At 48.4% G+C, this 16,973-nt stretch overlaps 1 protein-coding gene across 2 annotated transcripts; it reads right to left on the bottom strand.

Moving 5' to 3' along the window:
- Nucleotides 1-424: 424 nt before the first annotated feature.
- LOC108921333 (protein ENL-like) lies at nt 425-12,262 on the bottom strand. 2 transcript variants are annotated; one of them, XM_018730772.2, is made up of 12 exons: nt 12,124-12,262; nt 8,947-9,127; nt 8,735-8,817; nt 6,608-6,751; nt 6,021-6,146; nt 5,159-5,824; nt 4,943-5,033; nt 4,466-4,577; nt 3,618-3,723; nt 3,236-3,304; nt 2,970-3,041; nt 425-2,844 (listed from the first exon to the last, which is right to left on the bottom strand). In XM_018730772.2, exons 1-12 carry the CDS (start codon nt 12,133-12,135, stop codon nt 2,716-2,718), a joined length of 1,791 nt encoding a protein of 596 aa, XP_018586288.1. In that variant the 5' UTR covers nt 12,136-12,262; the 3' UTR covers nt 425-2,715. The 2 variants fall into 2 exon arrangements, with proteins under 2 accessions (XP_018586288.1, XP_018586287.1); XM_018730771.2 differs by having other exon boundaries at nt 3,227-3,304.
- Between the last annotated feature and the right edge of the window lie 4,711 nt (nt 12,263-16,973).

The raw sequence follows: 16,973 nt of genomic DNA on the forward strand, positions 1-16,973 counted from the left end.
GAAACCACCCACAGAAGACACGTGACAGACTGCATAGCTCTGTTTGACACCTTCCGTTTGCCCACTGCAACCATGTTGGGCCCATCCAGACACAAGCAAAGTGCTACCAACAGACAGTACTCAGTGACTTTATTAATAATATTAATAACAAAGGTGACATGATTTTAAAAATAAAAATAATTGTCCTTGTTACAACTTGCATTGTATAGCCACATGGTGGCATGGTATGCAAAGTTAATATCAAAACTGAAAACATGAAACTGAGCTTCCCTCATCTGAACCACAGCGAAGGCCCTCCACGTCAATGTCACCCCCTTGTCCCTGTGTAACAGACAAAAGGAGAGCCACCCCTTCAAGCAAATTTGCACTCTATAGCATCTGCAAGAAAAAAAAAAAGGTAGAGGAACAAAAGTAATCATGGGGGGAGAAGAAAAAAAAAAAAAAAAAAAAAAGTAACCATGTGCTGAATCTCTTCCATTAGCACCTCTTTTAAAAACTATATTCTCCTTCTGTTTGATTTAAATGTATATATAACATACTTTAAACATGACAGCTCCCCCTTCTGCACTGTTCCCCTTCCTGATGGGGTTATTTCTGCTGGGAATAACAGGGAGAGAGAGAGGTGGGAGCAAGTTCCTCTGGTTGGGGCTGGTAGCCATTGCGCCCCCTGCTGACTGACAACTGCCACATCAGTTGAGGCGTGTGAGAACACACACATATGCTCAAAGCTTCTGAGACAAGGAAAAGTCTTGCTTTCAGTTAAGGAACAAAACAATCCAGCGTGTTACGTTAATTCCTCTTTTCCATAATTCTTTTACAGCAATAAAGTGGCTCCATCAACGAACAAACCCGAGGCCAAGAACAGTGACGTCACACAAGGTCTAAACCAAACAGATTCAGGGTGTCAGTTATTTGTCACTAATACAACATGCCAATAAAAAAAAAAAAAAAGCAGTTAAATACAAATTTTTAAAAAGACTGGCAAAAACAATACCATTTGCTCGTAAATATTGTATAAAACCCTTAAAAATACAGTATATATATATATAATTACATAAGTACTGGAGTCTCCACAGCCAAAAGTGCAGAGGTATATAAATAAAATGTTGACTGTTAGTTAATGGAGGCTCCACAGAGTTGCTGCTCACCCCCCACTTTTTTTTTTTTCCCCCTCTCTCTTCTTTTAACCCCCCGGATTCCATAACACAGGGGGTCCTTGGGTTAAAGGTCATGATCTCCAACTCAGGAGTACTAAGAAGCGTAAATTCAGACCACAGCCCACACATGATTTTACGATGTTACTGCACTCTGTCTCTCTCTCTCACACAAACACACAACGCACTTTGCAGTTAACTGGATTACTTCATCCACTGATGCACACTAATACAGGCAGTCAAACACTGATTAATACACAGTGTGCTTTAACCAGGGCACATATCAGTGGACGGGCAGATGAGGAGGAAACCTTGAAAGCTATGAATATTACAATAAATAAGCATTTTACATAACAGGTGATGAGGATGAAGGTGAGGGTCATTTGGAGCATAACAAGGAAAAGGCAGAAGCCACAGTGCTCTGGACAGCATCACACTTTGTTCAATGGGACAGGCAGTAAACCAGTGTACCAGCGGTCCTGCAGGTTCAGGGCAAGTTGAGCAGCTTGGGCTGCTGTAATGCCTACTTTAAAAACAAACAAACAAACACTCCTCAACATGGCCAGTATCATCATATAGTTGGAATGTGCCTTCAACTGGAACCAAGTGGTCATGGGATCACACAGCAGCGTTCCCCATCATCCCCCCAATGACTCTGACGATTTCTGAGTGATCCCAGTACGTACCAAAGAAACAGGAGACGAGTCCTCGGCCACCTGGGGACAGGTGACAGGGTGGTGTGTAAAGGCACTGATAGGGCAGTGGATCTGTCCCCATGAATAAACCGCGTATTAAAACAAACAAGTATTTTTGTGGCTCGCGCGATGCCCGGCCATACCAACCGAGCCACTGCTTAAAATACAGAAAAGGCCTATAAACAATGCAAAAAGAACACAAAAAAGTCACACTCCAGTCTCAACCTGGACACCCACGGCTGACTTCCCAGCATTTTGCACTCGGGGCCATGGTTGAACGGGTCCTTTAGCGCGCCTTGCCGCAACACAGCGGTCATTTCAGGGTGACAATTTGAAGGGACAGAGAGAAGCAGGGGGCAAAGTTCCAGTCGGGGGACGAAGGCGGCTGGACCAACATAACAGAGACGCCAGAGAAGACACAGACTGGTGTACGCAGCCCAGCGAGAGTCAAACACACTGCATCAGCTGTGCCAGCTTTGTTTCAAACCCCACCTGTACCAGTGGTGCCTCTTTCTCTCTCTCTCTCTCACACACACACACACACACACACACACACACACACACACACACACAGGAAGAATGAGAAGAGGGTGGGGGCTCAGTGCCTGCTTTGAAGACACATAGTGTATACTTCCTGTCATATGACCTCACCACCTGCAGCTCCTTGGCCTCCTCCCTCTGAAACCCAGCACCCCGATTGCCCGCGACAACCCTCGAAAGTTTAGTGTAAATCCCCATTTGCTCCATCCTCTCTGCTCCGTCGTCCTCTCTCACTCCGCCTCCTCCACACCCCCAACGCTGTGTCATCGAGTTCTAAAGAAAAGATGATGAAAGAGGAAGCCCCGCCCCTGCAGGGGAACTTCCTGTCACGTGGCAGTGGCCTCCAAGTAGCTCTGTAGTTTACGAACTGTTGACTCATCCAGTGAAAACAGGTCAAAGTCAAACGTGGTGTTGGTGACGTTGAAGTGGCCGGTCTCCTCGATGAGATTGACAATCTGGCAGGGACACGAGACAAGGAGGGGTGAAAGGAGGATGTTCAGATCTGTGCTTTCTTTTGGGTAAACGTTTACGTAATAAGCGCACAAACCCGCACACACAGACAACTGCCTGCCTCTCAGACCTGCTGGAGGACGTTCCTCTCACGCAGAGCCATGAGCCGTCGATGAAGGTCCACCAGCTCCTCAGTGTAGGCCTGTGAAGGACAGAAGGTCAGAGCAGGCAGGAAAACAAAGTCATGGGTTGTGGGAGTCGGGTCAATTCGTAAATATAAGCTTTGGCTGCCTCCAGCGTCCCACGGGTGAGTCCACCCCAGAACCCTGTTTCCCACCGCATCGCAACGAGTACAAACAAAGTGAAACAAAACGAAAGCTGATTTACCCTTCGTACCTTGTCGTATCCCTTCTTCAGCATCTTCTCCGGTTTGCTACAGCTGTCGGGGCTCTTCCTCACAGAGACCTTTGGAAAAAGTGTTTAAGCACTTATTTAAACGTCTCGTTAGTTATTATTTATTGTTATTACTAGCCAACAGTTTAGCTGATCTTTGCATCCAAAGTGACTTGAGCACAATGATTTTCCCCGTTTGTCCTGCTGTGTTACAACTTTAACTGTACAACAGCAGAGTCCCTCCTTTTTTAATCACAGACCCAGGTCTGTAACTGCAGCAGCAGGAGATACCCCTGAAGCTCACCGTGTTGGAACCCTGCAGGACCTCCAGCAGGACCTGTTATACATCAGCTCTCATAACCCATGGCAGGGCAGGAATCCTCACCTTGTTATTGGAAGAGGTGTCCTTCTGGGGTGGGGCCAGGGCTTGCGGCTCCCGACTCAGTGGGCGGGACTCGTCGCTGCTGTCACTCTCGCTGTCCAAACTCAATCTGGACGTGGCGAGAGGTCAAAGACAATGATTTTATAAAGTGACCAACACTAGAAAACAGTGTCGTTGCATTTAGATCTCAAGTCCAGAGCTGGGTTTAGACCTCAACTACTTAGACCTGAACTGCAGAGCTGTGCTCTTCACTCCTGGACTCTATATATGTCTTCTTGTATGTGGCCCTGGCATGTGTAAAGAAGATCACCCCCCTCTCTAGTTCAACCAGGCAATTCATCGGGTTGACAGTTAATTTTTAAAAAAAAAAAAAAAAAAAAAGAAAAAAAAGCGCCTGATCAAGTGACCTGAACTATGCATTGGTGGTTATTTTAAAGACTGGATGTTCAGTTTAGTTAACTCTCAGATCAGAAGGATGAGCTTTTGGTTTTAAATTCCAAAATATGTTTAATGGAAGGAGATTTTATATGACTTTTTTAGTGCATGATTGTCATTTGTCCTTTTAATGACAAAATGAACACTTTCGTATGTTTCTGGTCTGACAGTGTATTGAGTTGTTTTTATTGTCCGTTAATCTGAATCTAAGGTTTTATTAAGCGATGACAGAGTTTTGTCTTGATTGTGATATTGTTTTCGGAGTATATTTTGCTGTTTTCTTAAGTACATTATCATTAATGTTTATAATGGTTGGAGAAAATATGGGTCTTGTGTGTTTTAACTGGTTAGCCTAAGTGTCCCCACAACGGCAGAACAACGGAAGTGTTCAGGCAGGTAAGGACACCATATCTAACCGGGAGTCACGGTTGGGTGGATTCGTCTTGACCGGCGTCTCCTCCTCCGAGCTGCTATCATCCTCGTCGGACTCCTCCGACTGCAGGTCCTCCACCATGGAGCGCAGGGGGCCTGTGAAGGGGGGGGGCAGAGCTAAACTGAGACTTATAGATCAGAAACTGTCCTAGAGCAAGAAGCAGGACACAGGAACTGACCAAAGTGAGAACTGAACATATTCACAAAGTCAATGGCTCAAGCATGTTGCCCCACCCTTCCCAGATGTCCAGCACACTGTTCTACCCCTCCCCGTGGTCTCACCTAGTGCCCACCCCTATCTCGTTGCCCTGTCCCCTGCCCAATCCCTCTCCTATGGTCCTACCTACTGTCCAGCCCTTCTCCTGTTATCCTACCCACTGCTCAACCACAATCCATTATGACATCAACTACCCAACGCTTCTTCCATGTCCCCCCAACTGCCAAAAGAAAACCAGATTTACCTTGGCCTTGCTTCTGCGAGGGCTCGAAGTCGGAGTCAGAGCTCGAGTCAGAGCTGGAGCTGGAGTTTGATTGGCTGGAGGCAGCCGATTGCTTGTGTAGGGGGAGAACCACACAGATCAGCTCACAACATTCTGCAATTATCCCTGCTCTTCAGGGACATCAAGAAGGTAACTCAAGGAAAGAGGACAGACAGGAATCGTCATCCACCAACTCACCTCAGACTTGGAGGATGTCTCATCCTCGGAGTTGGAGTCCTCTGACTCGGGCTGTTTCTTAGTCTCTTTCAACTCCGGCAGCTCTGTCTTCTCTTTGCAGCAGCGGTCCTTCTCCTTCACCGACTTTTTGTCCGGGTAAGCAGGAGGCACTACGGTGGAGGTGGAGGAAGTGGAAGACGAGACTCGAGGGCCGGTGCTCGTGTGGCCCCCACCAGTAGATCCCTTCTTCTGCTTCTTGATGCTGGGTTTTGGAGACTCCACAGCAGGGGGCCGTTTGCTGGGTGCTTTGAGCTCTGGTAGGGCCCCGCCGCCACCGCCACCTCCACCTCCACCTCCCCCTCCACTTGCACCTCCACCGCCCTTAGGGGACAAGCCCTCCATCTTGGCCTCCTTCAATGTGAGTTTGGGCTCCTTGAAGGCCGCTTTGGGCACCGCCCTGTTCTCCTCCTTTACTTTCCCCTCGGAAGTCTTCTTGGTTGAGGAAGAAGACGAGGAAGAATAAGAGGGGTCACGGGCAGGCTTGGTGCCTCCGCCATCACGGTCACCTTCTCCCTTGGAGGTGCTCCTGCTCTCCGAGTCCTTGCGTGGTCGCTCCCGGTGCTCTTTAGGAGGCTTATGAAGCTTAGGTCCCTTGGTGCTTCCAACGCTGCTCTCCTTGCTTGGCTCCTGGAGCAGAAAGAAAACATTAAATTTCCCATTATTTATACCCACCACTCTTCATTCCACAGTACAATTCTTTGGCCATCTTCCAAAAACTACTGAACGAAACTACTGCAAATTGTTTTTACTTATGATCTTAGCTTTGACTATTTTTAGACTTAAAAAGGAATTCCAAGGTGGCCAATGATGACTGTCCTCCAACCTTAGATCCATGGGTGGGTTTGGTCTTCTTGGGGTCGGAGAAAGCCGAGAGCGGGATTGTAGGGAGCATTGGGTAATCAGGACTGGGTCGGGAAATGGCCTCTGCCCCCTCCGGGACTACAATCACCTGGGCAATTTGGGCAAAGGAGAAAACATCCAACATATGGAAATCAAGAAATAACTTTCATTGAGTTTCCCAGAAATTCCACCTGTAGCAGTGTACGTAGACACTGCTGTGGTGGGGGGAGAGAAAGGAAAAAGAAAAAACCCATCACAAATAACACAGAAGAAACCACACACACACACACACACACACACACACACACACACACACACACACACACACACATTTTCAGAACCGCTTGTCCCTCACAGGGTCACGGGAAACCGGAGCCACACGCATCCCCAAAACTTGGAGAAACTCCACCCCCTCCACAGCCAGTACCTTCCAGTTTGGAAAATTCATTCCACGATGTATCCATTTTCAGAAGGACAACATGAGCACTCAGATTCTCCTTTCTTTGGATTCCAAACCATGCAGGAATTAAAGAACCTGTTGCGGACCTTCGAGCAGGCCCGCCCACTCACCCCGCCGGCCTTGACGAGCTTACGGCGAAACTCGCGTGTGGGATTGTTGAAGGTGAGCTTCTCGCAGCGCAGGTGGTTGACGGGCGGATTGCCCTCCAGGTTGAGGAACAGGTCATAGTTGAAGCAGACTCTCCTCGGTTCCTCCTGGGTGGGAGGTAGGGGGCAGGAGTCAGCCCTGGGTTTATCACCACACACGATTGCACTCAACGTGAACACACACAGCACTTTACAACAAGGTAAACTGTGTACTTGAGAACATGGGTGAGAAGTCCTTTCCCAAGAAAATGAACACCCCTTTAACAAGCCATTGTCCAGTCAGAGAGCATCAGACAGCGGAGGCAGAGTGGTGTGTGAGGAGTGTGGGAGAGCACGACCCTCACGCCTCTCCACGGCCTGGCACGACCAGTCCCACCCCCTCAATCCCAGTTTAGTTATAACTGCCCATCAGTTAGAGCTCTGAGCAAACTAAACAACCAGCATCAGAGGTGCTGATCGGCCTCAGATGCACCTGACCGCACAAAGAGCCAAAGTGTTCCCATGTACTGTATCTGCCTCCTTGTCTCTCTCCATCGGCTTCCTGGAGCTTCGAAACTACCCCCAGTGTTGTGGAATCATCTCTCTGCACCTCAGAACTGCTAAATCCCTCTCAACATTCAAAGAGTCTCAAAACCCATCGCTTTCAGACCTATATTTCTCCCAATCTCCTATCGACTCCATAACCTTGCCCTATATCATCTGTTTAAAAAAAATGTTCAGTCTACCAATTCTATATGCATCTGCTTCTGCAAAGCATGCTGGTTAAACGGATTAAGCGACTGTGCTTTGAGACAGCGTGTCTGCATCTGTATCTTTCCATCTGTTGGTGAAATGTACTTTTGTTTACTCCGAGTCGTGTGTCGCTTTGGAGAAAAGCATCAGCTAAATGAATGAATGTGTAAAAAAAAAAAAAAAAAAAAAAAAAAAAAAGGACGCAAGACAGCGCAGAGGAAGCTATGTGGGTGTGAGCGGTTGGGGGGGGAATTGGAGACCACACACACACCCAGCTTCAAAAGGCAAAAAGGCAGAGAACACTTGCTAGTAAAACTCGACTACTACTTGCTTTAGATTAACCTCTCTTGTTTGTCTTTGTCGCCTTCTTTCTCCCGATCTTAAAAAGGTGGGGGTTGAAGCACAAATACGCAAAGCAGACTGAGAACGAGAGCGAAAGAGAGTTTCGCTCAGCTTTGTTGAAGGGTCGCTTTCAATATGAGGGGCAGTTTCTCAGTAACATGTGGAAGAAGCTGTGACCTTTAAGCACGAGAAACCTTTGAACCCGCGGCACGTTTCTGCGAAAGGGGCGCCGCTCAGTCAACCTCTATCGGGCTCAGCGACAGCTCCACGCTCAAGGGTACAGCAGAAGATCACCCCCCATAACCTGAACCAGCATATCCACTACGCTCCCCTACATCAGCAGGCTACATGGTAGTCGGAGCGGTCGCCTCGTACTCGAAGGACACGGGTTTTAATCCCTGCGCTTGCTGTAGTACCCTTGATCAAGGGATTACCTTGAACTGATACAGCAAACATTAAAGCATACTTAGAACAGCACTTGCAGTTCCAACAGCATTTATTACAATGTGAATTTTAACTACAGATGTGTTTCAGCCTCAGGCCTTCAGTGTGACAAACATTAGTAAAATGTAAATAAATAACTAACGTCTAATGTCACATGACTCCCAATCATGAACGTTCCTCCCAAAGCTAAAATCATCGGACAGCTGAAGGCCCGAGGATGAAGAAAATCATGTGTCTGCATCTATATCTCTCCGCGTGTCAGGGAAAAGCATTTTGTTTACTCGGAGTTCTACTTCACTCTGCCAAATGAATAGATGTAACATGTGAATGTAAATAAATGAATAAATGCAAATGTAACCTTCCCACAATCCTTCCCTGCAGAAGCACAGTAGCGTGATGGCAGGGTCTTTTAACACCACAGTAAATTTTTTTAAACAGATAATGTAGTGAGTTTATGGAGTAGGCAGGAGATCAGGAGAGAAGTGATATGTGCTTTGAGACGCCTCTCGAATATTGAGAGGGATTCAGCAGCTCTGAGGGACAGAGGAAGATCATTTGGTGTGGCGCACTCACCCTGTTTTTGAAGTAGACCTCAATGGGCATGAGGAACCCCGCATAGCCTGACTCCTCCACCTTGTAGGGTGGCTCCTTGCACACTATGAACACAGACAGGACAGAGGTTGCAGATGAGCACTGGACAGAGGCAAAGCGAGAGCGAGCAAGAAAAGGGGATCTATGGCCCCAGACCCTGGCCTTCCTTCAAGGTTGTACCTGAGTCCACTCACCTCTCTTGGGCTTTGGGAAGCTCTCATGCAGGCGGAAGATGACCTTGTCCACGAAGTGCTGGATGTCACCCGACTCAGGGCCGCGTACAAACACCATCCAGTCATGGGTGAAGCCCTCAGAGGTGACCTTCTTACGCAGCTGGGCACGATGTCCCAGCTCCAGCTTCACCTGGACCGTGCACTGGGGGGTGGGGCAGGGGGTGGGTGGGAAAGGGAGTCAGTTAACTGGTCGAACCGGGGATCACGGCCCAAACGGAGGCAACAATATGAGTAACGGCAAATTTTTGCAAAGAAGTGAGACTCGGTAACATACATATGAGTCACACTCCACAAACCTTTACTGACTGCTCCTGTGCTCTCTTTTTTTTTTTTTTTTTTTTTTTTTTATTTGTACATTTTATTTTGTTCCTGATCTCCAGGACAATCAATCAATCTGGATGAGTCTGTTCATTATACACGAACAAAATTAAGAAGGTGGCGTAGTAGTTGAGTCATTACCTAAACATGGAAGGATCCAGATTTGAAGTCCCACTCTCACTATAATATTGCAGATAAAGGTACTAAAGTGGTACAGTAAAAATTACCCAGCTGGTAAATCACTGTATGTAGCTTAGTGAATAAACCTCACAGTGCAAGCAGCTCCATCATCATTATTGCTATTATTATTACTATTGCTCAGAAAAATGGACCCTCAACAGAGAAGCTTCAGCTTTAAAAGCCAGCAACAATAATAACACAGTATTATAATAAGTCAGAGAGCTGATCTGAGGTCACTCCCACAGAAAGTGGAAAAGCTGGGGTTACCAAATGGGAACCTGACTCTGCAGATGAGCACACCCACGCTCTAATGAGGTGGCAAATATGCTAAAGATGATGAGCACGGAGGTCCGCGGGGAGTCCGTTCACGTTCCGCCTTCCAGCAAAGTCCCCACGGTGCACACCAGCCCATCTCCACGAAGACCATGTCCCTCCCTCCCCACAGTGGGCCGCTCAGGGTCACGGCAGGAAGGCAGTGCTTGGCTCCAACTGACAAACCACAACACAGATGTCCTTGCAGAAACCAGCCCCCCCACCATCCCCCCCCGTGGCACGACCGCCACCGCCTGTGCTCCACTTGGTCTCGCCGCAGTGATGCAGAACCCTGTGACCCACGGTCGCTCTGGAGCAGTGGAGGTGGGGGGTGGGACTGGTTGGCAGATTGTCACTGTATGACCAGATGCATGCACACACGTGCCCACAAATCCACCCCATGACGCCAAGCGCGAGCCAACAAAACACCAGCCTGCTCAGACCCACATACACACACACACACACACACACACACGACACATCCAAAGGCATTGAGACCAAATCCAAACACCATCATTGGAAAAACTGACGCCGGATCCCCTCACACCAACCATGGATGTCATATGGAAGATTGGGGCCTCGAGGCTCCAAGCCTTCAGGATGGGACGCGGGTTCGAATGTGGCTCAGCCTGTGTGGAGTTTGCACGCTTTCCCCACGTTCCTTAACAAAAACCGTACCTGCCCACGAGAGACCGGCGCGGAGCCGACGCCGCGCTTTCCCTCGATGTCACATCTTACCTTCCTCACCGATCACACGCTGACGCTTTGGCCAGCTGGTGTCAAAGCAAAATAAACGAGCGGCCGAGGAAGGAGACGCCAACGCGCTCCTGAGCTCCGAGCGAAAACTAAGGGACAAGCCGCAGGGAAATTTCAACCGGAGAGATGATCAAGCAAAGGGCGATGAGCGAGAGCGGAGGAGGGGGTCCAATGGGGGCCAAGCGAAGGGCCCTTTAAATCCCATCACTTAAAGACTTAAAGACATCCATCAAAGGTGTGAGTCAGAGTCTGACGGGGAACCGCTCATCTACTCCGGCATCAGCCTATTGTTGTGCCATCCAGAGAGAATGTTGTCAAGCAGGTTTCTGGTTAATGTTCCACAGGATCTGCCTTTCACAGCACCTCATTTTTACATTACTGTTGGGGGGGTGGTGTTTCTCACATTCCATCGTGTGCAGACCGTTCTGGCAGGGTTCCCGCTTTCTAGAACCGTAAGAAACTTGATGGTTTTCACACTGGCAGCGGCGGCACGGCCAGCAAAGAGTCATCGTCTCATGGAGGCTCTCATGCGCACGTCTGATATGACTCTTCACTCACTGAAGGGGTTTTTCCAGGCTAGTGTGTGATCTGTATGACTCTAAGATTTGAAAAAGGGTTTAAACCTCATTACATCTCTGTAAGGTTTCATAAATGTATGCACCTTAACGCTATACACATACACGCTTTAACATAATGCATAAATATATTAACACAATGTAACTCATGATGTACAATTTGCTCATTTGAGTGTTGAACTGTCCCTCTGACCTCAGCACTGCTCACCTCTATTCAGGGGCTGTACCAGAACCAATGGAGATGCACTCAGCATCTGCGTGGTGGTCCTGACCTCCTCCAGACAGGCCACACCACCGCAGCAGCCCACCCCCAGCGCACACCACATCCCCCGGACCTCCCGCCAGCAACCTGGAGCGCGTGCAGCATGTACCGTAACCTGCTCCTGCAGGTTTGAAGATGAGGGCCAGATGACAGGGAGAAGATTAAGGTGATGACCAGAAGAGGGTCTGATGATAGCCAGAAAATGATGGCCAGTAGATGACCAGCAGATGACTAGATAATAGCCATTAGGTGACCAGATCATCATGGCCAGCAGGAGACGAGACAACGGCAAGATGATAGCTAGTATGAGGCCAGATGATGGCAAGATGATGGCCAGTAGGAGAGCAGAAGATGGAAAGATGATAGCGAGTAGAAGACCAGATGATGCCATGGCAAGAAGATGATGATGGTCATAAGATGGCCAATACAGATGGCCAATAGATGGCCAAATGACAGCTAGATGATGGCGAGATGATGGATGACTGCCAGTAGATGACCAGATAATGGTCATATAATCACGGCAAGATGATGACCAGATGATGATGACCGCCAAATGATGGCCAAATCAATCAGGGTCAAGGCTCTGGACAGGCTCTCCAGTGACGTGACTCTCAGCGCTCCATGATCATGATCCCCTACCAGCCAGTTTACCTTCTGGCAAAGCTGTGTTTGAACCCACTCGTTCCCGTCTCCCAAGCTCCCCGCTGCAAGTGTCGCAGAAAGGGACATTCCTACCTGATTCTCCATGGTTTCGGGCGTTCCGGGGCTGTTCTGTTTATGAACAGCAGCTCCACCGAGACTCCTCTCCGCTCCTCATTGTGTGTCAATTTTCACACAGAAACCGGAAGTCTTACCGCGCTCCCTCTCTTCCCGAGCTCCGGACACCCGTCTAAAATAGACAGCGCCAACGGCCAATTGCGCAAGGGCAAGTTTGACCGGGCCTAACCTCTAAGCCAATCGTGACGCTGCTTAGGCGGGACTTCCGTTCCATGACAGACAGCCGGGAGAACAAATCTCTGTTAAGTTCCAAAAGCCCTCCACACCTGTCTTTCACGTTGCACACACGCGCACTGTACAAACACAAAGACCAAAGCGGGCAATTTACCGTGAATATAAAGCATTCACCAAAATTAACGTAAACACAGATGTAATAAGCTTGAATTCAGTATTTTTGCAACCCTAATGGATACCACCACACATTCCATCACTATGAGTAAGACAACAAGTGCCATGTTGTATTCATTCATGTGGGCCACGCTTTCAGACTAGTCTCAGTATCACGTCACTCAGGAGAACCAGAGTGTATTTTGGTGTGAAAAAGGAAAACGATTTTACTGAACGCGCCAGAGAGCGTGTTGCCGGAGCGAAATAAAAGATCGGCGGCGGACAGGCGAACCGGTGGTCTGTGGACAAACGGACGAAACGGCCGCACCCCGAGCTCTCGTCTCCGACTTTCCATCTCAGCACAAAAGCAAAGATTATCTCCTTGTTTGTTGATTTGATCAGCAGAGGGCTGCGAGGGAGGAGAGCAGCCCCTGAGCTCCCTGATGAGGGCGCAGCGCGGCGAGGCCCGGAGGAGGGGGACGAGGGGGGCCCGATGCTTTGATGTGTGATTAATAGGCCGTGGTGGTTTGAACAGGAGCCACGGCGCTCTCCCGCTCGTCCCTGCCCTCCCCGCCCGCGTCCCTGGCTCACGCGCCGGGCCGCATTCCCCATCGCCAGTAACAACAGCAGCTCTGTCGTCAACGGAGCTCTTCCCTCTCCTTCTTTCCCCTTTTCTCTGGTTAAATTGTGAGATGAGACGCATCCCAGAGACCGTCACACAGTAACTCTGACAGGGGTTAGAAATTAAAATTAAAGGTGTATCTTTAGGGGGGTGCGGCGGTGCAGCGGGCTTGGCCGGGTCCTGCTAGGTGATGGGTCTGGGGTTCGAGTCTTGCTTGGGGTGCCCTGGGACAGACTGGCATCCCATCCTGGGTGTGTGTGTGTGTGTGTGTGTGTGTGTGTGTGTGTGTGTGTCTCCCCCCAGCCCCACGCCCTGCGTTGCCGGGTTAAGCTCTGGTAAATTTCACCTGAATGGCCTTATATTATACAAACATTTCCTCTAGTAGCAGGTGGCGGAGAGGTTAAAACTGCCACCTTTCACTCAAAGGTTCAGATCCCACCTCCTTCTGCAGTACTGTTGTTGGAGGTTCTTACCCTGAACTGATCCGTCATTTTTTGTCATTTGTTTTATAGAAAAATATCAACTCGATACACATATACGTATTGACATACAGTACTCGTAATCAGTGATGTTTATTGTATTCGCAGCTAAACACCATATGGACAAACGGTTCGCATTAACAGTGTGAAGCAGAAAGTCGAAAATTGTTCAGAATAATTAAATTTTAAAAAATTCAAAAGAAAAAACAACACATTAAAATGACTTTTTTCATTTTTTTATATTTTTTTACTTTGCAAAATTTAAATAGTTTTATACAGAATGTACCACAACTTGAGCAGTAGATGTCACTGCTTCCCACTAAAATGTTACTTTTCAAGGTATAATTTCACCCTGATTCTTATTTATTCATAATTCTTAAAGCATTAATTTATTCATTTTCATTTTTAAGATAGCCATTTGTTTGTTGTCAGTAACTTCTGCAGTCCCGGGTCTTGGTGGTCTCGTACAATACATTTAAATCTTTAAATGTACTTTTGTGTTATTGAAAACCTCTTTCTCGGGCGGCTTTTCAAGAGACCAGTTCAAGCAAATATTTACAGCAATATTATCAAATAATGGAATCAAATCGTGATCTCAACCATTTCTTTTTTCTGAGCGTGACACACGATTATCACCGCGAACCACCTTCATCTGCAATGGACACACTCACATTTTCCAGTGCAGTAATAAAATGCCTCGTGCATAGTTTCCAAATGAGTCAAAGCTGTAAAAGAAGAAGCCGTGTAGCCATGTCCGCAAATACGCAGCAGCTCAGGCACATCTTAGCGGCACCCCTGTTTGTGGTCACAGTCAATAGTGTGCGACAGACAGGCTGCGGGGGGGTCTCGCAGTCAGGGTCCAGGTACAGCTGGTGTCCACCATGCTGATCACAATCAAACTCTACCCACCTGGCTACAAACCATCTGTACACCCTTAATGGATAAGGAGCTGCTGTGTTGGGTAAAGGGGTGCAGTTTCACGTACCAGTAAGGGAGCTGCTATTGTGCCTTTGAGCCTCGTACTCGTACTCTGTAGGGTCCGGTCCAAAACATGAAGAATCAGGTGCTCTTGCTTCCAAGAGCACCTGCAGCCCACCCACCACCTAGTACCAGATGCAGGCAGCAGAAGCTGACCTTCTAACAGCTGCAGCAGCCAAAGCGGTGGCTAATCCTGGTGGAGATGGCCAGCAGCCAGAGCCATGTGAGCGGCCGAGCTGCCGAGCGGCCCAGGTGCATCACCATGCTCTGCATATTGAATAAACTAATCAAGAGTGCCAGCTCTTACCGGGAGTCCAGCTGGACCCTCGGGGGAAGCCGTATCAAGTATTGACTGCAAACAAACTAGGAGCCCTCAGGGACAATGGCTCTCATCCCCTGTACATCGGCTAAAGAGGGGGGCGCATTCAGTGGGAGACTGGTCCAGTTGCACTCTCCTGGGGAACGCCACTTGGTGTCATTTTGGACCACAGCCATTAGGCTCCTTAATGAGTCCTCACACTGATGGGGCATTACAGACGTCTCATGGCTCAGCTGGTACTGAGTTGTCTCACACACACACACACACACACACACACACACAGAGTCTGAAGCAACTTGTCCCAAGTGGGGTCTTGGCAAACTAGAGCCTAACCAAGCAACACAGGGAGCAATGCTAGAGGGGGAGGGGACACACCCAGGACAGGACACCAGTCCATCACAAGGCACCCCAAGCAAGACTTGAACCCCAGACCCACCGGAGAGCAGACCCTGGGCAAACCCACTGCACCCCTGCGTTATCAGTTTTTACATATTTCCATATACTGTTTCTTGTTTTCAGTGTGGATGGATGGATGATGGATGGATGGATGGATGTTTTTCACTGTCTTTTCTAACTACTTGTATGTGTGCTGCTGTACACTTCTGCTAGTTCCTTTCACATCATAGAGATTTATAACCTGTCTGTCTATAGCAGCTAAGGCGTTTACTCCGCCAATCTGTTGAATAGGTGGCAGTGTTTCGCAGTAAAACTACACTCTGCACTTGAGGTTGAAAAGGGCACAATAAAGACTTCGCTCTTCCTGGAACTGACCAACTTCAAACAGGCTGGATATATATCATGACAGCAGTCAGTTTACTTCAGTTTCCATAATGACAAAAAGTAGTAATATTGCAGTTTGTGCTAGAATGTCTTTAAATGATTCTTTACGGGGAGGCATGGTGGGTTCATCCGGTGCCTGCTGTGTGGCGGGTCTGGGGTTCGAGCCTCGCTTGGGGTGCCTTGTGACAGACTGGTGTCCTGTCCTGGGTGTGTCCCCTTCAGCTTTGCACCTTGTTTGTGGGGTACGGCTCTGGCTTACCGCAACCCCGCTCGGGACTAGCAGTTGTTCACGATGGATGGTTGGATGATTCCTTACTTTGGTAGCGAGAACCACACACACACACACACATTTTCAGAACTGCTAGTCCCATACGGGGTCACGGGGAACCGGAGCCTACCCGGTAACACAGGGCGTAAGGCCAGAGGGGGAGGGGACACACCCAGGACAGGACGCCAGTCCGTCACAAGGCACCCCAAGCAGGACTCGAACCCCAGACCCACCAGAGAGCAGGACTGCGGTTCAACCCACTGCGCCACCGCACCCCGTAGCAAGAACCACTGAGATAGTATTTCAATTATTACGAGTTCTATCTGTATGGACTATGAAAGGTTTATAGCTTGAACTTCAGGAGTTCAAATGGCAAGTTCTTCAGCTCACCCAGCTGAATTCAACTACAGACTTTAAGTAGAGATTCACATTTTCATATCTAAACCATCCTTCATAGTAGCTGCCCAAAGCAATTTAACTCCAGCACTCGCTACGCTAAATCTTGAGTCACCAGTTCAGCTGAAACATGTCTGCAGTCCATAAGAGGAAAGCGGAGAGCCCAAGACCCAACGTCCCCGTTTCACGCTTTATTCCCCACATCGTCAAACAGTAACTTCTAATTTTTCTGGGGAGCACTGCAAGTAGCGTTGCTGCCTCAGAGCACCTGGGTGGTGCGAGAGAACGTGGGTTTGATACCCACTCGCTCTTTGTCTGCGTGGGTTTCTTCTAGGCGCTCTGGTTTCCTCCCACAGTCCAAAGACATGCAGTTCAGGTTCACCTGTAGTGTGTGAGTGACAGAGTGTGTGTGTTCCACTGATGTATGGATGAGTGACCCAGTGCAAGTAGTGTATCTAGCAGTGTAAGTTACCCCGCTGACTAAGGTGTGGGCTGGTAACACTACATAGAGCTAACTGGAAGTCGCTTTGGAGAAAAGTGTCAACTAAATAAATACCTGTAAATATCTTTGTTCAAATGGCAACACAAACCAATTGTCAATTTTTTTTTTTTTTTTTTTTTTATTATTTATGAGGGCTA

This window comes from Scleropages formosus, chromosome 25, assembly GCF_900964775.1.
Source record: "Scleropages formosus chromosome 25, fSclFor1.1, whole genome shotgun sequence".
Lineage (NCBI taxonomy): Eukaryota > Metazoa > Chordata > Actinopteri > Osteoglossiformes > Osteoglossidae > Scleropages > Scleropages formosus.